This window comes from Falco cherrug, chromosome 11 (assembly GCF_023634085.1).
Source record: "Falco cherrug isolate bFalChe1 chromosome 11, bFalChe1.pri, whole genome shotgun sequence".
Lineage (NCBI taxonomy): Eukaryota > Metazoa > Chordata > Aves > Falconiformes > Falconidae > Falco > Falco cherrug.
The window spans coordinates 28109221-28135620 of NC_073707.1; the positions used below are offsets into that span (position 1 = coordinate 28109221).

A 26400-nucleotide genomic window follows, 5' to 3' on the forward strand; every position below is an offset into this window, starting at 1 on the left:
TGTACTGTTAATGGGACGTCTTCCATCTTCTTTTAAGCATTGTGATTGCCGTACATAGCAAAGCACGCTCTTCCTCATCCTCCTGCTCCAGACCCTAGTGGGAGCCTGCAGATGAATTTCCAGGGAAGGGGACTAGGGAGGGCAGCCTTTTGGGTTGGAAAGTGTAGCTGGCTCAGCTATCCAGGGTTTTCCTTTCTCAGCCTGCTGCTGTGGTATCCCAAACAGTCATTTAATCAGAAACATGTGCAGACACTGATATTCCCCAATGTGTCAATCGTTCAAAGGGAAAAAAGGAGGAAAAGCAACTTTGAAACCACTTGTTCCATTATTCCCCATTTGATGAGCAATGACTAACCCATGACTTGGGCTGTGTCCCAGTGACCCAGCTGGATTGCTGGTCTCCTGCTGGGATGGGATTGCTGCAAGCGCTGCAGCAGCACTCCTTGCCTTTGCACGGGGCAGACTTTCGCTAGTCACGCCAGTGACTTCTTGAAGCCAGTTTCCTGATGTAACAGGGATATACAAAGAATTTAGTTAGTTGAGGAAGAGAAATCTCATATCAAAACTAAAGATAGGAGCATGGTCAAAGCCGGCTAAGGTATAGTCTGCTCAAGTGTTTTTTTTAACCTGAAGGTTTATAACAGTGCTGTGTCTGGAGTTTATGATGGCTTATGAATGATAGTCTTTTAAAGTCACTGCATTTGAGTAATTGGTTAGGAGTAACCCTTTTGCAGTTTCTTTCTCTTCTTCTCTTGGCCTATGCTTTTAAAGAAGTGATGTCACCTGCTTGGAGAACAAATGCCGTGTAAGCTTCATGTGATAAGAAACTTTAAATGTGCACGTTGAAGAATCTGGCAAGGCACAAGTTGTAAGGCAACATCTTTCAGTAGCAGGCTGATCTAATTGAAAGCACGGTTTCACATCTGAAAGAAACACTTCCACAGGTCTCAGAGAAGACTCGTTGCATGCATGGGCTGTGCTCGCTTTCTGGAGCACCCTGACGGCTCCTGCACACCCTGGGTATCCGTGATGTCTCTGGGAGGCAGACACGCATCCCGTGCTATTTTCATAACGTTTATTGCATAGTTGCTCAATGACAAGATGAAGTTTGGGCCTGGGTTAGATCATTGTACTTTTGTATTTATTATTATGAAACTTGGGAAGTGATACAAGCGGTGGTGCCCCGTCTCATTTGAACCAACCTGAGCAGCAGAACAGCAGCTGTGTCCTGCGCAGCCTGAGCTGTGTGCTGAGTGTCCCCTCAGGGAGGGGTGCCTGCTCAAAAAGGGGATCAAAACCAAAGACCTTCTGGTACCAAAAAAAATAAATAAATAAAATTGCAAAGTATACCTGGTTTCTAAGGTTGCAGGAAGCCTTCAGACATCTGTCTTGTTGCCTTCATGCTTTCAGAGTTGAACATGCATGCAAGAGGTAGCATTTTGCTTGTATTGCTGTTGATACTAAACGCTGATTCTAAGTGTAAAGTAGGGTACGTAGCAGTGGGGTCTGAGATTTCAGGGTTTCCTATTTCTTCTGCTGATTTTCAGGACTGGACTAATTCCTGTTTCTTGTTCCCAACCTTCTGAAGAGCAGCAAGCCTTCCAGCCTTTTATTATTTCATTTTTATAACAAAACCCATATGGGTTACAAGCTGGTAGGTTCAAGATTATGTCCCGGTGGCTCTGTGAAGCACTGCGGTGGCCCCACAGCTGCACTGCCAGCGTCAGGGTCCTGCCCTGGGGTCGGCCAGTCCCGAGGCCACTGTTGGTGTCGTTGCAGTAATTGCACTTCTGTTCCATTTGGCAGCTGGTGATGGAGTTCTGCGGCGCGGGCTCTGTCACCGACCTCATCAAGAACACGAAGGGGAACACCTTGAAGGAGGAGTGGATTGCCTACATCTGCAGAGAGATTTTACGGGTAGGTGTCCGGAGGGAGCTGAATGTCAGGAGTTGTTGGGGTGTCACACTCGGGGCTTGGAAAGCCTTTGGCTCTGCAGGCTTCGTGGCTGCTGTGCTGCCATGGGCTGGAGCCTCTTCGGTGCCGGTAGGCGTGAATGATTCATGTGCTTGTGTGCTGCATATTAAACAAGCCCTGTTTAATGCCCTTTAGCTCTGTTAGTTCCCTGACTTCTAACCCTCTTTTTCCTTCAACAAAAATACAATTTCCTTTGGTATTAATAGGGCCAAGATTTATTTACATTAGAATTAAATTTTCAATTAACAGAAGGGTGAGGACTGATAAAGTCTGTGGAAGGAATCTTCATGATTAAAAGGCACCCTACTTTTTATTAAATCCTCATGTCTCAAGCTTTAATGAGGATGATGCAGCTTTTTATACCCACAAGATAAACGTTTGACTGGAGTCTCTTAAAATGGGCTGCGACAGTTTCATGTACTGGGAGATGGCAGCTTCAGCAAAGGCTTGCCTGCGTTTTGCACGACTGAGGTCGGATGCTGTGATCGTAATGGTTGTCCGGCATTAAAATCTATTGCTCCGTGGACTGAGGTTTTGTTCAAGAGAAAACAGAAATATTGGGCATGTGAAAGAAACCTGGAGAAGAGCCACTGAAGTCATAGGACGAGAGGACACTGGCTCAAGCTGCACCAGGGGAGGTTTAGGTTGGATATTAGGAAAAATGTCTTCACCAAAAGGGTGGTCAAGCACTGGCACAGGCTGCCCAGGGAGGTGGTGGAGTCACCACCCCTGGAGGTGTTTAAAAGATGTGTAAATGTGGCACTTAGGGACACGGTGTAGCAGTGGGCTCGGCAGTGCTGCGTTAGCGGTTGGACTCGATCTCAAAGGTCTTTTCCAACCTAAACGATCTGATGGTTCTACGAAAGAAAATGAACCTAAATGACTGCTCTGAAAGGGGGTATCTGACACTGCTGCTGAGGCAGCTGCTGGTGTCCAGAGGTGACACAGCACTTCTCTGTTGACGCTGAATGCCACTGTCCGCACCAAAACAATGTGCAGAAGATGCTGGCACTGTAGCTAATCGGTTGTTGTACGGACACTGCTTTCAGTGCCAGGAAGCCACAGTTACATGGGCTTACTTTAAATGTGTGAGCTCTGTGAGCCTGCTTCTTAAAATAGTCCCTGGCAGCTGAGTCAGAACCCAGTCACTGACTCATGTCCCAGGGCCACCATCAAGTGTCATCGCTTGCATTTAGGCTGCGCGTTAGGGCGGTGGGTTGGTGACCTCCGTAGGGTTTCAGGTGATGGAAGGCTCCCACCTTTGTGCTGCAGAAGGCGTCTGGGTCTCAGTTCAGACATCAATGGCCAGTTGTAATTCTGACAGGAGGCTTGAGCCCACATTGTTGAAGGATTTATTGAAATTCAGTCAAATTTTTGCTTTGCCTCTGGTGCACAAAGGTGTCTCTAACTGGGTACAACATGACTAAAAAAGGGCTCCTGTATAGATGCAATCTACTCCACAGTGTTGTGCCAAGGTAACAAGTGTAAAATGACTAATAACTACCGGTAGTGATAGCTGAAATTTTCTTCCTCAAATATGAATGCTTAATGTGAAATGTAAACCTAACGCAGAATTAGTTTTGAAGCAATCCATGTTTTTTTCCGAAGCTGGCAATATAGGTGGATGTTACTTCGAAACTGAAATAATAAATGAATGAAATAAAAATGTAGGCTGCAAAAAGAAATTAATGAGCTAATACAAAAGCACGACAGAAAAGCTAGTTTACCTTTAGCCTTTGAGACAGGCTTTTGATTTGAGCTATATCTCTGTTAGGAATACGTGCAAATGGTAACGTTTGTATTTGCATGGTAGCTTTTTTAATGCAAGCTTGGCAGTGCATTGGAGTCCAGTTTATTGGACCGATATAAAAAGAGAAGTGTTTTCTTCAGTTTCTGGATGGTGGAAATACAGAAAGGAGACGAAACCATTCTGTTATTTCTGCCGCAGAAATGGCTCCCTAAGGTAAGGGAGAATGTGGGGGGAAATGTGTCTGAAGCTGCGGAGGAATTCGGGTTAATATGAGTCCCCACAGAAATGGAAAGGTTGGTTTTAATCCCAGTAGAATTGACGGTTCTCCTGCAATGGCGAGCACCCGTCGGTGGGCATCTCCCTCGCTGGGCATGTCCTCCCAGCCTGTGACACAGGGATGGCATTTTGAACACACAACAAACAAAAGCATTCTCCGGTGCTTAACTCCAGCTGTGAATCTTTCATTTCTGGAACATAATTGGTTGAGGAGGAATGTCAGAAAATAACATGCTTTGAACTTGGATTCCTCTAACCTTTCTCTGAATTCTCTAGGGCTTGAGTCATCTACACCAGCACAAAGTAATTCATCGAGACATCAAGGGACAGAATGTGTTGCTGACGGAAAATGCAGAAGTTAAACTAGGTAAGAGTGGGTTAGAGCTCCTGGAAACTGCAAGTGGGCTGACTGGAGAGAAGGAGCAAAACTGACTTGTACGTGTCTTGCAGAAAGGGGACGGATACTAAGAGCTGCTCTGTGTGTTCTCTCCTGCCAGCCTCTATAACGTGACCTTGGGTGTTGACCAAGGACTGTGCAATAAACTGCCAGCAGCAGATGGCCAGGTTCTGCATGCAAAGATGTACTTGCACTGGTGGTGCTGTTCAGACAGGTAGTTTGGGCAGCTCTGCCATCAGATGCTGGTTAAGCAATCAAGACCATTTTTTCGTGCCCCAGATTGAAAACTGCCCTGTGTGCATCGCCAGACGTAACCGAAGGCTGTTCCCACACAGCTTTGTAGCAGTGTCCTACAGGATCACAATCCATTCGTTTTAGTGTGACATAATCCAGACGTGTTTTCCAAGCTAACCTGTTGGAGAGAGCTTAATTTGCAAGAACTACTCTGAATTTCATGTGCGGTGTTAGTCATCCTGGAGAAGACCAGGCAATCATGTGAAGATCAAATGGAAGACAGCAGATCAGCACAGCTGATGTGCTGATATCCTCAGTTGTCCAGCACCAGTGTTATTAAGGCTGTCTTTGCACATTTTAATTTATGCTAGCGATGAAGGATCCCTTACACTGTTAAAGTGAGGTGCAAGCCTTGTTTTCCCATGTCTCTCCCGTCTCTGCAGCAGAATAAAACCCCAGCTTAACAGATGGTACTACCACCTCGTTTGGCTTCGTGCTGGTGAAGATTCCCCTCCAAGGGGAAATTCTCCAGGGCAAATTCTCCAACCGTTGTGTTGCGCAAAGTGAGCTTAGTAGACCATAGTGTATTCTTTCATTGATTTGATTTAATCAGGTTTTGCTTCATTTTGCAGCTCTCTGCTTGACATTTCCCTATGGGCCTTCGTCCTTGGCCCTTAGTTCCTTAAGCTTTTTGCATTTATGCCATTTCCAGCAAGAATTTAGGTAGAGAAATGAGGCTTCTACTGATATTTGGCGGGCTTTAATTCAGAAGAGAAAGCGTAGAACAAAGGCTGCTGGTTATTCATGTTGCTAACCCTGTTCCTCATTAGTATGAGGAGCTGTGATTTTTTTTTTTTTTCATTGCCTCCTGGCAAGGAGCAAAAGGCACAGGGTTTCATACAAAACCTGGACATCAGATGATCAGCTTTGTCCTTGACTGACCTCTGTTGATCCCAGCAGAGATCAAACAGGAATGTCTCTGGCCACATCTTTCTTTCCTGACCATGCAGAGGAGCTGATCTGAATGAACTCAGTGTTTTACATTCAACAGAAGAGTGTTGCTCAGGTTTGTCTCTGACCTTACAATGCCCCGTTGTGTCTCTGATCCGCAGTGGATTTTGGTGTCAGTGCTCAGCTGGACAGAACGGTGGGCAGGAGAAACACCTTCATTGGAACGCCTTACTGGATGGCCCCTGAGGTCATTGCCTGCGATGAAAATCCCGATGCCACTTATGACTTCAAGGTACCTAAATGAGCATCTTCCCGCGATTATATATGTCATTAGAAGTGTAATCTTTGCCAAGCCTAGCGCATTAGCTAATTAGGCAGGGAAGGAGTTAAAGCAGCATTTACTGGTGCCTGCAATGAGAGCTGTGATCATAAACGTCTGAATAAGGTGCGTGGTGTGATCTCAGATTTTATGCCCCAGTACCCTGAACGTGAGCGCTCAGGAATTTAGTATATTCTTGCAGCTTTGACAACGACGTTGACGAGCAGCGTAGTCTCGTCCCGCTTTCTGGCTGTTGGATTTTGAGATGCCGGTTCAGGCCCAATGTGAATTTTTGTCGTGCTGTTCACGTATCCACATTTACTGTGAAGTCTTTCCCCGTGCTGGGAAAGGTGTCAGACTGCGGCTTCCTACCTGCTAGCCTGCTTTGTGGTGCTGCGTGTTTAAATACTACAGCCAAACATGCTGTATTTGCTCTGTTTACTCCGGAGGGAAGTCAGGTCGGGTTTAGAAAGGGCAAAATCACATCTTCTGGCCTGCAGGCTGGTGTTCGCGGGGAGATCTGAAAGCTGCCACACAATCAGACGTTTAGGGGGCTGACCTACTTTTCGCATGTCTCTCTAGCCTGTTTGAAGTTTATTTTTGGATCGGCGGCAGCACAACATTGCTGCTGAGTTATAACGTGGCACAGGGCCCCGTGCCATGCAGCGGGTCCGCGGGGAGGGGGGGGGAATGGGTCCCACCTGCCCATTCAAACGACACTGAGATCTGATGTTTAAAGCAGGGAGAGCTTAATATATCTGACCCTGGTTCTGCCTTATGCCAAGTTCCTGGACACACGTCTGTGGACAATGTCCCTTGGCTTTTTGTCCCTTGGTTTTTTAAAATGTCCAGAACTTGAATTTCTTGCTCCAGAGCCCCTAAGGTCCACTGAGCGCGTCCAGAGAGGAGAGCGAGGCGCTGACACGTGAGCTTTGGGGGCAGAGGAGATCTATAAGCTCACTGTACCTCCGTTCGTGCGCATGCCGAGACGTCGCTCTACAACATAACGTTTAAAAAGGACTTTGAGACCCTCTGGTGTGGAGCTGGGTAGCTGCTTTCGAGCTGTAGGACACTAGGTGTAATAGTGCAACAGCCCACCGTTGTGGAACGATTTGGGGTGCAGTTACCAGCCACTCTGAGAAATTGTTGAGAGATGAACCATTTTAAAGTAACCGAGCGATGCTTTGGTATTGCAGCTATTTAAGTGCATCCGTCAACTTTTGAACTGATGGCTTTCCAGAGAGCAGCTCTCCAGTCTTGAGTTCAGACTCTGGGCTACATAAATCATTAATGATAAGGACATGTAGAAACCATTTAATCTGCAATTACTTAATACTCTTTGATTAACCAATTACAACAGGCGTTTCCTCTGCTCTGCTGATGGCAGAGCTCCGTAGCTGGGCTGCAGCCCGTGCTAGCTGCTCTCGCTGCATCTCCACTGACAGCCGCCTGGTGCAACACTCTAATTAATCGCAGCTTTTTTATTATTTTTTTATTATATTACATTATATTTTTTTAAAAAAAAGGACTGATATCTTCATAGGCTACTTTCTACCCTCAAAAATCCCTGAGGTTTTTCCTCTTTCCGGAATAACTAGGGCACTTAATATGCCGTCGACTGATGCACAAGCGCCAGGACCAGAATCCTTCTATTGTCCCTGAGGATCAAATGCTCGTAGCGAGCTGGGCGCTTGCATCTCTGAAATTGGCATTGACCATTTTCCCTTGGCTGGAGGTGTGAGACAGAAGGCTGATTGCTGCCGACACACTCACTGCAGGGTGTTTTCTGAGCTCGTGGTGATGTGGGAGCCACTGGACATTAGTCCGTACCCCAGATCACATCCCTGCACCTGATGCTCTTGCTTTGAAGTGGTGGTGGTGGGGAATGTAAATGCCATTTTTTTCTAAAAGGGATGCAAATCAGATGCTCTCAGGTTTAGCTGGCCAGCTTAAAATAGTAAATACAAAAGATGAGATTTATAGGGTGAAAAAAGGAATCTTTGCAGGCTGAATCTGTTGGACCAAAAAGCCTCTGATCTCACTGTTTTCTTAGCCAGAAAGAGATGCCTGTGTAATCTGTGGAAGGAGGCAGTAAATACCTCCTCACAAAATAAACCACTTTAAAAAAGAACAAATAGAAACCCCACGTTGTTGAGGTTATTTGTTGATTTTTCCCTTAGCCGGTCTTCCTTTTTTCTGTAGAGGTAGCTCGTCAATAGGCTTGGAATCAAAAGCTGGGGGGGAAGGAAGCTTGCCTCCCTTCCCAAGCCAAGGCAATGCAAACATACTAGCACAGCCTCTTTTTGCTGGGTGGACTGAAAAGCTTTTCAGACTCAAAAATAAGCACACGCACACACTAAAAAACCTCTGAATTCCAGATCATTATAAAATGTGTGCTTCCTGCTGAGTTTTCTGCCTTCTCTGGGAGACTTAGGTGATAATCCCTTTCTATATTGCTCCAGCTTTAAGATCACTTGGCATCTTGTGTATAATACTAGGCACCTCGATATGGAAAGACACACTAGGAATTTGGAAGGAGTTCAACGGCAGCCCAAAGGGAAGGGGTCATGTGTGCTGAATCATGTGGAAAGACTGCGATAATTAAGTATGCGGCAGAAATCCCTGCTGACCAGAAACAAAGAATGGATGAGACTGTCCTGCGAAAGGGTTGGAAATGAGAATTGAGAGAGAATTTTTAAGCAGGTACGAAGATGTGTAGTAAGGACAGCATTTGTTAGGGGAGTGCTTGAGTTTAAAATGAGGAAAAGTGCCTTGAAATTGAAAATCCAAGTTGTCTTTCCTGGAACGTGTATGTGAGAAGGTGCTTGTGGTCCCTAGAGGCTCTCTTTAGCTCTAACTAAGCTTTTGGGGCTCTGTCCTGGGAAAAACAGCCTTTCTAGGATTTATTCGCTAAATTGGAGGTTTAAGAGGCTTGAGGCTTGAGGAAAGGGCAGCTCTTGAAATGGAGAGGAGAAAACTGTAGTGGGACTGCAGGGACAGGGCAGCAGAGAGCAGGGCGAGAGGAGAGCAAGATGTGAGAGCTGGAGTTGCAGGAGCAGAAGGCAGAGTCCATCCCTTCCACCCTGAGACGTACCTATTTACAACGTTATTGCTCTTGATGTGCTAACTGGAGTTTAGCTGGCCTCCAGCAAACCTCAGAAGCAGCTACGTAGCATCAGGCTTGTTCTGGTTCCCAGTGCACCTGCAGCTTCTGCCCTTGCCGCCCCCCCCATCTCAAGCAGGTCTCTCCAGCCCCCCGGGGTTGTGTCGGAGGCTGCGCTTGAGATGAAGGCACCAAAATTAGTCTGGGTCCTGTTCCCGCTGCACCGGGTGCTGGGTTGTGAATCATTACCAGCCCTATACATGGTGTCCAGAATAACGAATTAGCCGCCTCCTGCCAAAACAGCGGGTTGTGGCAGTGCCGCTAGAGAAGGTGCTTGTTTTCTCTCGCCGGGCACGTTCTGTGCCTGCGCTGCTGCCAGGAGAGCCGAGCCATCCTCTGGGGCTCGTTACCAGATCTGGAGGTGCCACCGCAGCTCATTAGTGATGTTGGGGTGGGGAGGAGGTGCTGGAGAGGAGCTCACCACTGGTCTCTGGCAGGGAGCTGGGGATACAAATGTCCCTGTTTTACAAGGGAGAGGATGGAAGGAAGAGAGATACTGGTATGAAATCAAAGAGTTTTCCAAAGAGGTGCGTTCTCTGTGCTCTGATCATTCAGGAGACTCAACCAACCATGTGGGCTGAGGGGTGAGCAGGGCTTGGGAACAGGGGAAATTAAAGTGTCCATTTCTCCTTCCCCTGGCGAAACACCGCTTTTCAGGCTTCCATTTAATGAGCAGTCCATGATACAGGAGCCTCCGGAGATATCTCAAGATACTTCATGTTTTTAATCTATTCCAGGCAGCCTGTTTTCTGTGGAGCTGTATCAAATCCATGGATGTGTATCACCCAGCTTTAAGCAGGGAGCTGGTGCCAGGTTTGCAGCTTACCTCAGCCATGAAGCTGGGGAGCAGTTTGTCACCAGCTCATCTAGGAGCTGGGGGTTCATTCGTTAGTGCACGGGGCTTGTTAAGGTGCCCCCACCAAGGGTCATCAGCATCTTCCCAGGCAGTGTCCTCACCACGGCTACTGGGAGTAATGTCCTGGGGGGGTGGCCATGTCCCACACCTTGCCAGCCTTGAAGGTTTTGAAATAAGTCTTTGGATAAACAGCGGGGTTGTGAGCCTCTTCTAAAGCTCCAACACATGGCAAAAGGATGAAGCAAGCTCCCAGGGGGTGGGTCTGGAGGCTTGCAGAGCACGCAGAGACCCAGCTCACAGGGCTGAGCCCCCTGGGCTTGGGGAGAGCCGCGCTTCCCCCCTTGCCTGGTACCCATCGCTGTGACAATGCTCCTCTGTATCACGTGTGTCCTTCTGCTTTCTTTTACAGAGCGACTTGTGGTCTTTGGGGATAACGGCCATTGAAATGGCAGAAGGTGCTCCCCGTAAGTAGATACGTTGCTCTGCTTTAATTAACCCTGGGTTATAATATGTTGGGGTTTGCTGAACCAGCCGGCACTTGCTTCTGTGCAAGAAACGCCATGCAAAGGTTTTCCCAAGCAACCTGGGCTCACTGAGATGGAGCTTGCAGGGTCCCACGGGGAAAAAGCTGCCAGGGCAGCGTGACCTGGGGGGACAGGATGGGTGTTCAGCAAAGGCACACAACCCTGTATAACTCTGATATGTCTGCTCGAGCACTCTGGGACTCCGTTTCCTTAAATAAAATACAGACGAGGACTGGAAGCAGGTAAAGAGCTGCTCCACTGACCTCTGTAGTGACACAGGTAGTGGCATGCTGGGCTCAGCTGGTGCGTCTGCACCCATCATCCTGCCATGGTTTTTCAGAGGTATCCTGGGACTGTCCCTGTGTGCTGGTAAATGCAAGTAAATAAAGCAGAGCAGAGCGGCACGTGGTGCAGCCGTACCCTGCTCGGGGCCCGTCGCTGTCAGCACCTGGCAGGGTGCTGAGGACACGCAGCTGCAGGAGTGCAGGTGTCCCCAGCCAGCCTCTGCTGCTCAGCCCTGTGGTGCTGGGGACACACACACTGCTTGGCTGGGGACATCAGCTCTCACCTGAGCTCCAGGCAGCTGCTGGGCCAGGGGCTGTCGCCGCAAATCCTCCTGCCGTTGTGAGTCTTGTAGCTTCAGAGGAAACTTGGGTCTCCCCAGCTGGGTGCGTAGCTTCTCTTTAGGAAAGCCGGGGGCTCTGCGAGATGCCGTGCCGTGTTTAATGCCTCTTCTTGCAAATTGCAGCTCTCTGTGACATGCATCCCATGAGAGCCCTCTTCCTCATCCCCCGCAACCCGGCCCCGAGGTTGAAATCAAAGAAGTGGTGAGTGTCTCTCTCAATCTTCAATGACTGGGGAAAAAAATCTCTGGAGCAACTTGTTTCTGCAGCCCAGGCACACCGCAGACTCGGCGTTTGCATTGTGTAGATTCGGGGCCAGTGGCAGTCTCCAGCATCACAGCGGTGGGCACAGGTTTGGGTCTTGATCTATGGAGATCTGTGGAGAGGTGGTTTGGTGTGAAGGAGCTGCTGACCGTGGGACGGGGGGTGTCCTAGGCGGGCAGAGCGGGGAGCGCGCTCTAACACTGCCATTTCGCACTGCGGAGCCGCTTCTCCAAGGCAGTTCGTGCAGCCTGAAGCCAGATGACGCTTCGCTTGGCTACTGTTTCTTTCCAGTCAGGTTCCATTTTCAAGTGGAAACATGAATCCACGCCAAAAAAAAAAGATAGTTTATCTTGAAGGCCCAGGAATGCAGGCATTTGTTCTTAGTTGGGGTTTTATTTTAAAATTTTGCAGGAAAGAATACATCACTCTTTTGGGGGGGGGGGGGGGGGGGGGGGGGGGAAAGGAAAAAAAAATCAGGGCATGCCAATAAAAACCCGTAGGAAAAACATTCCTGAAGCCCAACAGATGTTGTTTTGTTACTGTATGTTCTGTACTGATGGAGCTGGAGTCCTGAAAAACACTCATCTCTGGTTCATGCTGTTTGCCTACCCCGGGTCCAGCAGTGGTTTGGTCAGGAAAGATCTGCCAGGTGTTAGAGACAGCGCTGCCCCTTGCTCCCACGTAGGCTGAGCTTGCAGAAGGAAGTTTTGCCTTATTCATTGAAATTATGGTTATCATCTTGTTGAAGACACACACACACAAAAAAAAAAAAAAGAAGAGGAGCAACCAGTAGGTATTGAAAACACTTGATGCCACAGCAGCAGGTATTTTGTTGCTGGAAGTGGAATGAGAGGGGCTTGGAGTCCTCTGACACATGGTGTTGGGGTTTTAGGACCAGCCCCTAAAACCTTACCCAGGCTTTGGCAGCAGGCATCTTAATTTTGTCAGCCTTTATTAATTAAAAAATAAAAATCAATTTTTTAATGATTGCATCAGCTGCCCCAGTACCAAACCGGGAGGAGAAGGACCTTTCCCAGCTGGCTCTGCAGAGGGTGGCAAAGATGTTCACTTTCCTTGCACAGCCTTTTGAGGATACCATTAGTCAGCTGAGAAGATAGTTTATACCCTTGTTTTCTGCCAGATCACCAGTCTCCTACTTCATTATCCTCACTGCTACAGCACAAAATGCATTGTAAGACCTTTATTTTTCATCTGAGAGTGCTGTTTATTCAGCAATGGCTTCCTCAGCCTCCAGGCAGAGGGGAGCTGTTGAAAGCTGGTGTTGAGCAGAACATTTCCCCACCTCCTTAAGGTACAAACAGAGCTGGGGTGGAACGTGTATGTTCGTCCCTGCTCTGAGATCCTAGGATGTGCTTTCTGCGAGCTGGGATTATTCCCTGGCACCACCTTCCCCTCGCGTGTCCGGTGGCTGTCCCAGCCGTGCACAGCTCGCGGTGGGCAATGCCTGGGGTCAGCTGGGCTCTCCAGGGCTGTGCTCTGCCCATCCCAGGGTCGGCATTCCGGGTGCTTTGAGAGAGAGATCTCCTGGGAAGTCGTAGGGTAATGGAACTCCAGCTTCAGCCTGGGGGAGCACGTGCTCACCTGGCCTCTGCTACCCCTCCGTAAGCCAGCAGGGATCTCTGGGGTCCAGCAGAGCAGGGACACGTGTACCCCGGGCAGCTCAAACCTCTGTCCATCTTCTTCATTGCAGTGGGAAGTTCCAAAGGATGCAGAAAAAGCTTCACCTTAAGAGCAATTTTTTTCAGCATTTTCAGTGGGACACCAGGCACACTTGCTGTCCTTGGCTCATTTCGCAGCTGGAGGTTTTGGGGCTGCCCAGGGTGGGTCCTGGAGCTCTGCAAGCCCAGCCCAAGAGGGCAGGAGGTACCTGGCCAGGCTTGCACGGTGGCTCTCTGGCAGTCTGGGCTGGTTTTCACAAGCAGGGATCACAAGAGAAAAGCAAAATGAGGAAACGTTCAACTTGAACTTTGAGTTTGTCCTTGTGTGTGGCAACACATAAAAAGTACGCGGAGTGGGCAGGCCATCTTTTTCCTTATGTGAAAGAAATATGAAGTGACTCCAGCACCTTTGAGGGTAAGTAAGGGAAAGCCAGGAGGGAACGCAGGCGTGGGAGCTGCCCTGAATCGAAAATCTCAGAGAGGAAAGTATTTTTGTTGCTTACTAAATCCTTGAACTCGCTTTAAAACAGTGCTGTGTTCCTATGAAATTAAAGAGCCTGTGGTATCGTTTTCTTTCCCAATTAAAGCCAGCCAGCAGCAAAGCTTTATTTTCTTCCCGCGTTTTGCAGGCAAAATGAACTTGAACTTCAGTGATGTCGTTACCATGAACGCTCCCTAGCCCTGCTTGTAAGAGGTGACAAAACCTCTTTGTTAATGAGGTGATATTTGCACTGTGATACCACTTTTCATCCAAGCGGCTGCAAAGACTTTGCAAACATTGATTTAAGCTTTACAAACTCCCGGGAGCTGGAGGAGCCCATGTTTCGTGCAGGTGGGCTGACCTGCACCCGGGGAGGAGATGAGGTGTGTGATGGTGTCCTTCTGGATCACAGCCAGGGAGAAAGCCTGTGTCTTCTGCTCCCGCTCCAGTGAGGGCTGAACTGTGCCACTGGACAGGTTTGGGGTTTTGTAGAGTAGATTTCAGGGAAACCAGAGGCCTGAGCTGGTCCCCGTCCATAGCTCCTCAGCCAGCTCAAGGATGCACAGGTGTCTTGGGGCACCGCAGGGCACCAGGGCACCCATCCCCGAGAGGACAGACAAACCCATCACTTTCTGGAGGATAACTTTTTAGCTGCTTCAACTTGACCGTATCTGTGGGTGCTCTGGACCACGCATCCAGGACTGAAGTCTCTCCGGCTTCACACCAGAAGGGGAGAACCATACTTTAAAAGCAGATTTTTTTTTGAGTATTGCATGGGTTTTCCCTTCTGGATACACTGAGACGCTGCGTTTCTTGAGGCAAGGTGGAGAAGGAAGATTTGCTCGTTAATAAAGCTGGATGGAGGATTTAATTGGATCCAGTAGCGTATTTTATTTTTGCATCTCAATTTGTATGGATTAGCACTTATAAGATAAATCACTTTTAGTCTGACAGCTTAAAAGTAAAATCCCTGAAAGCTTATTGTTTTACTTCTAATGCAATTTTATAGTATCTGTTGGCTTCTGACATTAATTTACACTCATTTTCCTATTTGCTAAAGCAACATAGACTATAGTGGCCTGTCAACATCTTTCTTGTAAATCCCTGTTCTCTTGGGTTTATAATGTGGCGGAATTAGTTCCAGGAGAACTTTTGATATGCATCACTTGACTAAGAGAAATCTGTTTATTAAAGATTTGGCTGAAATTGTTTTAGCTGAGATTGAATTTAACTGTTTGTGGGAAGGCAGGCTGTGAGGAGGGGCTGCATTCTGCCACCCACCACCGTGTTCCCACCTCTGCCCAAGCCGTGCTGCCCAAAGAGCCTGTCCCGTTCACCTGGATCCATGGTCAGGGAGGCTGGGGGCATGGTGGCCTCCAGGAGCTGGAGGGTCAGTAATGCTGCTGGGTCTCCCTGAGAGAGCAGGGAAGGGCTGCAAGGCAGCGAGCATTGCCCAGAGGCTGTCTGAGCTTTAACAAGCCATGTAATGTTGGGTAGTTAAATCTAAAATAAATTAAAAAAAATCAACCTAGCTTGTCCCAGTCATCTTCAGAAAGGTAAATCTCTTGAAACGTAACTTGGGGCCATAAAATATGAGAAACAATCCATTAAGGAATTGCATTTGTATCTGTATGTGTTGTCTCTCGTTTCTACCTGCAGTTTCACAGGTCAGAGGGAAGGGAGGAGGAACACTCCCTTGCATTTTCTTGGTTCCCAACTTTCTCCAGCCTCTGTAGAATGGTGGTTTCTCCTAATCGTACCAGGAAGGCATAGACAGGAGTATGCATGGGAAGCGTAGGAGAGGGTGAAGTGATAAGAGGGCACCTGTGATGGTGCCACTTTGAGATGGTGCTAAGCATCAACAGCGAGGTCATGGGAATCCTCTTGGAGGGCTGCATCTGCACAAGGACTGTGTAGCAGCCAAGTAATCTTCTCAAATACCCACACATTTCTCACTTTCTAGTAGGAGACTCTGTATATTTACCTGTTCCTTCTGTACCTTCTTTTTCTGTCCTTGGCCAGGTCTAAAAAGTTTCAGTCCTTCATTGAGAGCTGCCTAGTGAAGAACCACAGCCAGAGACCAACCACGGAGCAGCTGATGAAGCACCCCTTTATCCGAGACCAGCCCAACGAAAGGCAGGTCCGCATCCAGCTCAAGGACCACATCGACAGGACTAAAAAGAAGCGAGGCGAGAAAGGTTAGTGGAGAAGCAGGACTCTGGGCGATCCTTGACCTCTGCCACGTGCTTGGAGATCCCCGGCGTAGACCAAGGTGCATCCGTGTAGGTGAAGCGTTATGGGTAGAAGAGGGAGGGTGAAGAGGACTGGGTTGCTCGTGGTCTCAGCACCATTCGGATGGCTGAGTTTGTACCCAAACTGGTTGAGTTAAATAGGTGTGGTCCTTCTGTGTGACCACACTTCTTATGCTTTTGAGGTCAGATTATTTTGTTTGATTTAATTCCTCTCAGTCACTGAAATAAATATCCACCACAAAACAATCGGCGTTCCTATGAAGCCTACAGGTGACTGTCATTAGAGCTAATCAGGTTTTTTAAAGCTTTTTTGTCCCCTGATGAAAAATGCTGTCTTTTTTTGTCCAGGTGGTAATTTCCACATGGAACATTTAAGCTTTGATTCATTAAAATGTGTGTATAAATTTTACATCTGCATATATACATACTGGCATGTGGGAGGGAGAAGCTGCTAAGATGAATTTTTCCCAGCTCACGTATTTCATGCCAAGTCTGTTGATCTACGTGACATTCATGCAGCGCCAGCGATGAGCAGACGAACGTCTAGATAAGACCCTTGCCCCAAAGCAATTCCATTGACGAGGAATAACCTATTAATCCAAGTGATTTCAGTGAACTTTCCAGGCCCCTATCAAAGTCCTCTGAAAGGAAGATCAGATAACTGAAGAAACTTGTTAAAGTATTCAACTGCTTGTGAACTGAATTTTAATTTGAAAGCTCATTTGTAGAACCCAGCAAATTAATACGTTGCTATTTCTCTTCCTATTGGTAGTGGTATTAATTTTTCATGCGTACCTTCCAGCCCCTTGTAATAGATTTCACTACAATCAAAACAATAAAATGGGATCCCAGTGAAGTATTAAATGTGTTTAGTCTGGCAAATGAAGGTTGGACCCTAGAGATGGAGAGTAATTGGATAAATGCAAGCCTTTCTTTTACTGTAATTCCCTTCATCCGATAAAGATGATATCCCAATAGAAATCACAGTATGCAGCACAACATTGCGGTTGGGCTTTTATGTAGATGTCTTCATTGCCTGGAAAATACATGGATTTGCATAGGAAGAGCGTATGTTTAGGGAGAGAGGGGTTGTTGCCTTCAGAGCCGTAGCTGAATCCCACCTTCCAGTGCATATGGCTTCAATAGCTTGTGGTGCACCTCCCTGTGAAGAACCCTTCTGAAGAAGGGGGTCACTCCCTGACTTACGAGGATAAATTATTTTTTTATGGACATCCCCTACCTTTATGTTGGGTGCCTGGGGTTGCTGGGGCATTGCCTGCTGTGCTGCCCGTGGGACTGCAGCCCTCTTCCCAGCCAGCGTGGGCATGCCAGGTGCCAGCACCCAGGGAGACCGCCCATGCTTCCCTGGCCTTGCAGCCCCCCCCGAAAACAGAAAATACAGAGAAATAATGCTGCATGTTCTTTGTCCTGTGAGAAAAAGAGAGTTGCCTGTTCTGCCTTCAGACTTCTGGGGTTTTTCGACCACTGGAAAAATAAATGAGCCCAGCAAAGGGCACTGATGAGCAATTCTCTTCCTAGATGAGACAGAGTACGAGTACAGTGGAAGTGAGGAGGAGGAGGAGGAAAATGACTCCGGAGAGCCCAGGTAAGAATCAGCATTTCATTTCTGCCCTTAACGTCTCTTTAACTCTGTATAAAATCAGCTTGGGTTACAGGCTGCTAGAAACTAGACATGGAAAAAGGATAGTCTGAGCACTGAGTCCCCCTTCGCTGGCAGAACAGAGTGTGTCCCCTCTGCTGGATGGTGCCTGGCTATAAACTGGTGCTACAGGTCACCTTAGCCAGGAGCTGGGGAAGGAGACTGAGGTACCCCATTGCCCGTGGGTTCTGCAGCACAGTGCGCTGCTGTCATGGGACTGTTGTATTTAGGCATGGGAATTTAATCCAACAGGCAGCTAAACACCACACAGCTGCTCGCTCACCCCCCCCCCACAGTGGGATGGAGGGCAGAATCGGGGGGGGGGGGGGGGGGGGGGGGGGGGGGGGAAGTAAAATTTGTGTGTTGAGATAAAGACAATTTAATAGGACAGAAAAGGAAGGGAAAATAATAATGATAAAGTAATTAGAATATACATAACAAGTGATGGACAATGCAGTTGCTCACCACCCACTGACCGATGGCCAGCCTGTTCCCAAGCAGTGGCCCCCGGCCAGCTTCCCCCTGGTTTATATGGAGAATGACATCATATGGTATGGGATACCCCTTGGGTCAGCTGGGGTCTGCTGTCCCAGCTGTGTCCCCTCCCAGCTCCTGGTGCCCCCAGCCTGCTCGCCGGGTGGGGTGAGAAGTTGAGAAGTCCTTGACTTTGTGCAAGCAGTGCTTGTCAACAGCTAAAACGCCAATGTGTTATCAATATTATCCTCATCCTAAATCCAAAGCACAGCACTATGCCAGCTGCTAGGAAGAAAATCAACTCTGTCCCAGGCAAAACCAGAACAGATGTGGAAAAACTGTGAGGTGAAATTGGAGAAGGCTCTTTGAAATGCAGTTCCTTACATCCAAGTGTAACTCCCGATTTCCATGTAACTTTTCACCATGAAACCTCCCTGGTGCTTCTGCAAGCGTGACGGGGCTGGAACTTTCTTTGGTGAAATTTTTCAGAGCCGTTGTAATTAGTATCAGGTTATTCCATTATTTCACTGAGATAATGTAGTATTTTAATAGCTGGCAATGATTCATGCTAAATGTGCTTTGTGCACAGCTAAATATAGTGTGTGCCACTGCAGCACAAGAGGCTTTGGGTAGAAACTTCATGTAAAGGAGTCCTTTAGCAAATAAATTACTGGTGAGCCATGAACAGAGCGCTGTGTCGGCTGCTCTGCCCTCACACTAGTGGTCCCCGCATCCCTCCCTCTGCTGCTGCCCAAGCTCTGTTGGGATGCTGTTGGGATGAAGGGAAGAGGGGTCAACGCTGGAAAATGACGCAGAACTCCCCCTGGCAAGAGGTTTAAGGATGCAGGGAGGGAATCTTCTCTGATGTTTCTGTGCTGTGCAGCTCCATCCTAAACCTGCCCGGGGAGTCGACGCTGAGACGGGATTTCTTGAGGCTGCAGCTGGCAAACAAGGAGCGGTCGGAGGCGCTGCGCCGGCAGCAGCTGGAGCAGCAGCAGCGGGGAGAACGAGGAGCACAAGCGGCAGTTGCTGGCTGAGCGGCAGAAGCGGATCGAGGAGCAGAAAGAGCAGAGGCGAAGGCTGGAGGAGGTAACTGGCCAGAGCCGAGCAATGGGCTGGCAAGGCCTGTTTTCGGGTGGAACAGCAGGATTTCTGGTAGCAGGTCCCAAGTGACTGTTCCCAGCCTGGTTTAGGAATCATGTCCCTAACCTCTCTAGTCGGTAACCCAAAGGTTTTGTTACACTGGTCAAACCCTCCTGCTCATCGTTTTTGCACACCTGCCTCCAGGCACTCCCCTCACCATAGTAAGTGTTGCCAGCTCTTGTGAAAGGTAACTGAGCTGGTTTGCTGTAAATAAACGCTTGAAGTATCGCACTTAAAGGGGTCCCTGGAACTGCTGAGCAGAGTTAGCCCATTATTGGGGTGATGGCTGTATTCAGTTGAGGTAAGCAAAACTCACTGGTCCAAGCATCTGACAGGTTCATTATTGTTATTTGCTGCTGTGGACTGTTAGAGTTGATAAGAAGCTGAAGAGCTCCGTTTGCCATTTCCCCAGATCCATGTGCCACTTGTGTCCCTTTAATCCCTAATTTCAACTTCAGTCCTTCCAGTCCCTGCCAATTACAATTTCTCTTGCAGGGGAGGGGCAGATGCCTCTCTGACTTGTGCAATGATCCATATGTGCCCCGAAGGATAAGATTTCATTATCCTTGTCTTAACATACCAGCTACAAATGCGATCGGTCATAAAATTATCCACCCCATTTAAAATCCAGCTGCAGGATTTGACCGGGTGACTTTGGGTGTCCCTGAGCTGCTCAGCCTGGCTGCGTGCTCTGTAGGAAGCGCTTACTTTTGGTTTAGCTCCTGGTTCTTCAGCTGCAGAAGCCCACCAAAAAGTAAGGGAGCTTTTCTCCAGCTCTTAGGATTTTGATGGGGTTTTGCACAGACACCCATTGCCACACACTGAACCAACTCATCCTGAGTGTCTGATTGAAGGGTTCGTATGTTAAAGGTAATTAAATTAGCTTTCTGAAGAGGTCACAGATATGTCTGAAAAAAGGATTTGCAGTAAGTGAACTATTAAGACCCCCCTTAATTTGCATGAGCCAGAGTGTCTGTTACATTTAAGCTGACTCTCCCCACCCCCCCACCCCCTCCCCCCCCCCCCCACCCCCACCCCCCCTTGCGATGGGTAATGCCCCCGGGCCAGGGGCACAGACCAGAAGGAATTTCAGGCAGGTGATGATGGTGGTGATACGGCCCCTCTCTGAGGTGGTCCTCTGAGCTCCTCCGGGGCAAAAAACCAACACAGGCAGATCCCAGGCAAAGCATTTTTTCAGTCTAGTAAATATGTAGGTCTGACATGTTGTCAGAGCGCAGAGCTTTGCGTGTTCAGTACACTGTAGGTCAGGCTTTGCTTGCGTCCTGCACCATTCCCAGAGCTGGTGAGCTGCTGGGAGAGAGGGCGAGGTTTGCACGTGGGTGCATCCTGAAATCCCCTGCCCCAATGGATGTTTGTCTGAGGACTGTCATAAGGAAGCCAGGCTCTGCCTTTGTCCCAGTCTGCTAGCTGCAAGCGGTACAGGAGCAGAACAACAGCACAATAAAAGCAGACACCAGATTAGCTGCAATCCTGTAATGAATACAATGCTTGCTGCTGTATTAGTATGTTCTCTTCACATAGAAGCAAATTGTTCTCTCTCTCTCTGCTGCTTCCCAGGCAGGTTTTGAATGGAGGACTAATCCCCTTGCTAAGCTGGCGAGCTCTGCCCTGAGCTACAGGGGCACTGCCCTTGCGGGGGTCGGGCTGTGCGCAGCTTTCCCTGGGCTTTGCTGGTTCCCCCCATTCTGTCCCCCATGTCATCAAAAGCTAATGTCACCATAGCCAGGATTTAAAATCAATGCCTCTGTTTCTGGTGGCTCTAACAGCCGCCCTGGGTGCTTCACCCATTGCCTTCTTCCAGCCGCCTTACAGTTTTCAGACCTGAACTGGAAGGGAGCAAAGCCGGCAAAGAGGTGTTTTCATGCTCCTTCATGTTGGAGAAGTTGGGGAGGACAAGTGGGACCGTACCAAGGGACATGCTCAGTCCGCCCCGGCATGGGGCCACCGGCGTGATGAGCCCTGTGGGCTCAGCCAGGATCAAGGCAGAGCGGGCAGCCGCGTGCTGGCGGCTGCGATGGCCCCAGCATCTTCTCGGGCCCATCTAGCCAGGTTTAGCTTCACCTGCATCTCCAGACATGGAGTAAAATGAGCTCTCCTCTCTGTTAGACACTGTTTGCATGGTGAGCAAGAAACATAGCCAAATCGTTATGGTGAGGATTAAAACAGGAGTCCTTGAAGACGTACAAACCTTCTGTTGCAAATGTGGTGGATTGTGGCAGCAGTTAGGAGGGATGCTCCCCAGCGTGGCGGGCTGTGGCTTTGCCGGCTGCAAGGTGGTGTGAATCTGCCATGGGCTGCTGTAGAAAACCAGAAAAATAGTAGAGGCAGAGATTAGCAAAGTTTCATCAGTGCTGCAGGGGGTAGGCTAGGGGAGCTGCACAAGTAGCTTTGAGCATCCTCCCTTGGAGCTTCCTGCTCATGGAGGTGTTCACCCTGGGGAGGGATGCTGCCTCTGCCTGGGGACACAGGGAGAGGTTTGTACCCCCAGGCTCTCCCGGGATTTCTAGCACAGCCAGCCAGCGGTGGATATAGTTTGGTCTTTGTTCTTCCCAGATCCTTAGGGGCAGGAGGCATCTGATGGCCAGACAGAGGTACCAAAATGTTGCTGCCCGGAGGCACCCAGCACCCTCCATCCATGTCACTGCAGTTTTGCTCCAGAGAGCAGCACCTCCTACCCACCACAACAGCACAAAAGCTGTTGCCTTTTGGCCTCTCTGCTTTTTCTTATGCTAGCTTCTGTTGTTGACTCTTGGCTCTGGATTTATTTGGCTTGATGGGAACAGGGTTTCTTCTGTGCTGCTTTATGGTCTGACTAAGACAGGGTGTGCCTCCAGTAGGCAGCACTGTACCAGCAGCCCTCTGGGAGGGGAGTCCAGGGGGAAGACTCAGATTACTGCATTTTCAAAATAAAAGTTGACCTTTAAAACCCAATAGAGCATCCAGGACAAATAAACACTTGGAGCTGGTGGCTTTTGGGGCTCCTAAGTCAGCCTGTTCAGTACTGCCAGGGGTATTACTGTGTTCATAAAGAGAGCTCTGACGACTCCTAAGATGCTGTGAAGGTGGCCAGGCTGAGCGAGTGCGTTGGCAGGGCCCAACTGCAGAACCAAAAGGACTGACTTAGGAGGATGCCCAGCTCAAAAATGCTTGGAGTTAACTTTTACTGGAGATGCACAGCAAAAGAGCTGGAGAAAGGCCTGCTAGTGGGATAACTACTCCATTCCTCCGTCAGTGCAGACCTTCAGTAGATTTTGTTTGGTTGGTTGTTTTCCTGTCTTGTCTTTAAATACTGCCAGGGATAGAGCTCCTAGCATTTCTGTTTCCTTACCCAGTAGAGCTCAAAATGAAGGAATCTCATTTTTTCTGTCATCTTGATCTTCCTAAACCAAGATTTCTGAACCTCTCACAAAAAGTACCTCTCATTTTAGGGCCTTTGGGGGGAAATCCACTGTCTCATAATGTTGCTCCAACGATAACATCAAATGCATATATGAAAAAGTCAAGTGAGGAAGTCTTCTGGTTGTCTCTCGATGCACTCCATGGTGCCCCCAAGAGCTGCTGCCATCCTTAGGATGCCTCCTTGCATCTGTTGGACATTTGGGTCTCCTTTTCCAACAGCTGACCAGTTTCCTTCTTTAAAGCTCAATTTTCTTCCAGGCAGCCAAGGAGGTATAGATTTGCAGCTGTCTTTAATTGCAGTGGAAGTAAACTGGGACCTTCGTGGGAGCTTTCTGCATGACGGCATGCAGAAAGTTGGTCTCATGAGTTCAAAATGTGCATGCAAATCCCCCCCCTCCAAATTAGAGAATTAAATATCAATAGATCAAATAGCAGTAAGGAAAATATTTGTGTAATGCAGAAGGGTGAATAGGCTTGAATATATTTTAATTTTTCCCTGTATATACATATATTAGATATATATAGCTCCCTAATAAACCCTTCATTTGTTGCTGGCACAGAACGAGCCTTGCTGTGCCAGTTTAACCACCAAAACTCCAAGCGAGCTGTAGGAATAACACATCTCCCTGTGTGAGTGTGAGGGATCCAGCGAGACAGTGCTCTGTGCAGACCCCTTGGCAGCAGTGGGCAGCTGTGGTCAGAGAGGGCTTTACATAATCTCATTTTTCTGCCGTGTTGTGGATTATTTTCCTTTCTAGGTATAAAATAAAGGTCAAATCATTACAGGGGATGTAGAAGGCAAATCTAAGCATTTTTGCTGTTTGCATGTGACATTTCATTCCACACAGTTACAGAGCTGGATGTTCAAGGGATAAAAAAATCACAGCAGCTCCTTTATATGATAACCAGCAGAAGACCGTCTGCTGGAATCTCTTATAAAGCAATGCAAAAATTGCCAGTAAATAGTTCTAGATAAACTTAGGTTAGCAAAAATGGTGGCTGTTACTGCATATGAAGCCTCCTTGCAGTAATATGGTACATGGTGCTGCTGCAGCGGTCCCCAGCAGCAGTTCTGTACCCATTTCCAAGAAGAGCTGCATTACAGCAGTTCCTGTAGGACAAAAGCGTGTGCTAAAAGCCTTTTCTTTGGTTAGAAAGCACCTAGAACTGATAGTTTCTGAAGCATGAGCCTTTTCCTGCATGGAGCATCCCGTCATGATGATCCCACCTAAAAGCTCCTGCAGTGGTGCAGAGTGTACCTGATCCCTGTTTGCCATGGTGGGAAGTTCTGCCCCAGTTTCTGTACCAGTGGGAAACACTGCTCCGTGCTCCAGTTCTTGGTGTGTCAGGAAAGATGATGATGTTCCAGCCACAGTCACTCTTTCCCTGGTGGCTCAGATAAATGAGCCTGTCGCAACAACGCAACCGCCTAGAATATTTGTTTTCTTTTGTCACTTGGAATTCCCCTTCCACTTCTTTTTTGGCTGATGCTTGTGTTTGGGAGCAGCAGCCAGGGTTTCCAGGAGCCTGTCCTTGCAAGTGTTGGTGCCTCTCTGAGCTCAGCGGGTTCATGGGGCGGCGGCAGCTCTCCGATTGCTCGTAGCCCCGAATGCATCTGATCTAGCAAAGTGAGCTTGCTCCTTTGAAGTCCTTGTTTCATGCCAGGCCTCCAAGGACCTTCCCACCAGAGGTTTTGACTTCGTGTGTCTTCCCTCATCAATATTTAAAACCTGTCATTTCTAGTGCAGCGCAAATAAGATCCCGTTCTGGCTTACAAGCAGCTACATATAGCTTTACCTGCAGAGTTATATAAATGCAGTCCTAATTAATTGGTGCTCTCGCCTTGCATACATAATAGATCTGGATAGTGTAAATATACACAGTAGTTTCAGGCTTGGAGAAATGTGGGAAGTGTGCATTCGCAGTGGGAGAGGGAGGGCAGAAAACGGAGGGAAGGAGGCAAACTGAGATCTTTTGACTTTTTTTTTTTTTTTTTCCTTTCTACACACACTTTTCACATGCTGTTTTCAGCTGCATCTTGCTGAGCTCAATCCCTGCTTTAAGCAGGGTCCCCATCATCCTGGCGCCGCTCAGCAGCGGCATGAGTCATGATGGAGGGGAGATGGGGGCAGAGCTGGAGGCTTTGCCCACCGCAGTGCCAGGTCCTCTCCAGATGTTTGCCAGCTGCCGAAGCGGGGCCGTATGGGGAAGGCAGCTGAGCGGCTGTGCCACTGCTGTTTCAGGCCCACTCTGCTGAGACGGCGGTGCAGTGTTTAGCTGAAGGTGCTCATAACGCAACCATGACAAATGACTTGCTTATAATGTGACCTGACAAAACCGCTGTTGAGCTGGAGGGGAGCGCTGTGCTCCTGGCCTCGATAAATGTATATATTGCATCCCACTCACAGCCTCAGCCCGAAGAGCCCGGCTGCCGCAGGGCGCAGGGGTCCTTTAGATATCCAGGAGAGCATCAGGCCTGGCTTTGAAAAAACGCTCTGCCTGGGGGGCTCGATTCCCAACTCCCAGGGTTGAGCAGGCTTTTAGGTGTGGAGGAGGCTGATGGTTAGATGCTGCCTTGCAGGAGAGCAGCCAGAAGTAGAGCAAGCTCGCCGGGGCCGCTGGGCTCATGAAGCCCTGGAAGGATGGTGGTACACTGCTCCCTCCCTGGGAAAAAGGCTTTTGTCCCCTTCCTTGGGGGGGCTGGCTTTGTTCACCTGCTGCATTGGACCAATTGGGTGATTTTTATTAAAGAAATAGCTGTGGCATTCAGGGCCTCGCCTCCTGCCAGCCAAGCCCAGCCTACACAAGCATTATGTGCTTTATTCAGCAGCGTGCTATTTCAACTGAAAGAAACCACATTAAACCCCACCCCAAAACGAGTGTGACACACGCTGTCATTGGAAGCTCAGGGTAGCCTGTGTTCAACCTGTTATCCGTGCTCCTGAGTGCATGGGAGCAGTGACCCAGCACTGACAGCACTCATCTGAGGAGGTCAGGGAGTGCTAGCGAAGGCAAGAAATCCCGCGTATTGCCGTACTGCTGCAGTTACTGTGTCCCGGTGGCGTATCCTCTGCAGTTTCTAGTATGGAGTCCAGACAACTACACACAGCCCTACGTGTGCGTTGCGCGCTGCAGGACAGGCATATGCGCCGAGTAACACATGCATCCCCAGCTTACGTGGGCAGTGCGAGTGACTGCGCCTGGCGTGGGACACGCCGGAGTCTGGAGCTGGCAGGTTATTTCAGGTTTGATGCGATTTTCCTTCCCTGAGGCGAGTGGAACAGCAGTGATAAATATGGCTATAGGTGGCACTAAATCTGTGCTGCAGCTCGAACGTGAAGCTAGAGGAAATCATCAGAGTCCCCGTGCTGCGTGGCTGTGGATGTTACCTGTGGGTGAGGAGGCAGCAGCAAGACAGGCAGTGGCTCCTCCGTGTATGGAAATGTGGGGGTGTCTTTAAATGTTTGTTAAAACATCTGTATCTCTATCTGTAGACATATCTTATCTTTATACGTATTCTCCCTATAAAGGTATCTGTAGATAATCTGTCGAGAGAGGTAGAGATAGAGTAGGTATAGAATTGTACCTATAATAGATACCAATCTGATAGAGTAGATCTATATATTAGATAGATATCTATTATAAATATACATGAGATTGATCTATTGTATATCTATTCTAGAGATAGATCTATATAATATCTTTATATCTGTATAATAGGTATCTGTTGTCAGTATATAAGCTAGATCTATTGTATTAGATATCTGTTCTAGAGATAAATCTATGTAATAGCTATGGAATATATAATATCTCTATAGACAGATATCTAGAATAGGGTTAGGTATCTATATAGAAAATACAGATATCTGCTACAGAGATAGATCTATGTAATATCTATATAATATCTCTATAGACAGATATCTAGAATAGGGTTAGATATTTATATAGAAAATACAGATA

At 48.3% G+C, this 26400-nt stretch overlaps 1 protein-coding gene across 1 annotated transcript in view; it reads left to right on the forward strand.

Moving 5' to 3' along the window:
• The window catches only part of TNIK (TRAF2 and NCK interacting kinase), a 163268-nt gene that overhangs the window by 96958 nt on the left and 39910 nt on the right, over positions 1-26400 (forward strand). Inside the window, 9 exon segments of the mRNA XM_055723778.1 lie at positions 1807-1917; positions 4277-4367; positions 5744-5874; positions 10330-10384; positions 11193-11271; positions 15514-15689; positions 17283-17349; positions 18761-18878; positions 18880-18966. Coding sequence (XP_055579753.1) covers positions 1807-1917; positions 4277-4367; positions 5744-5874; positions 10330-10384; positions 11193-11271; positions 15514-15689; positions 17283-17349; positions 18761-18878; positions 18880-18966 — 915 coding nt within the window.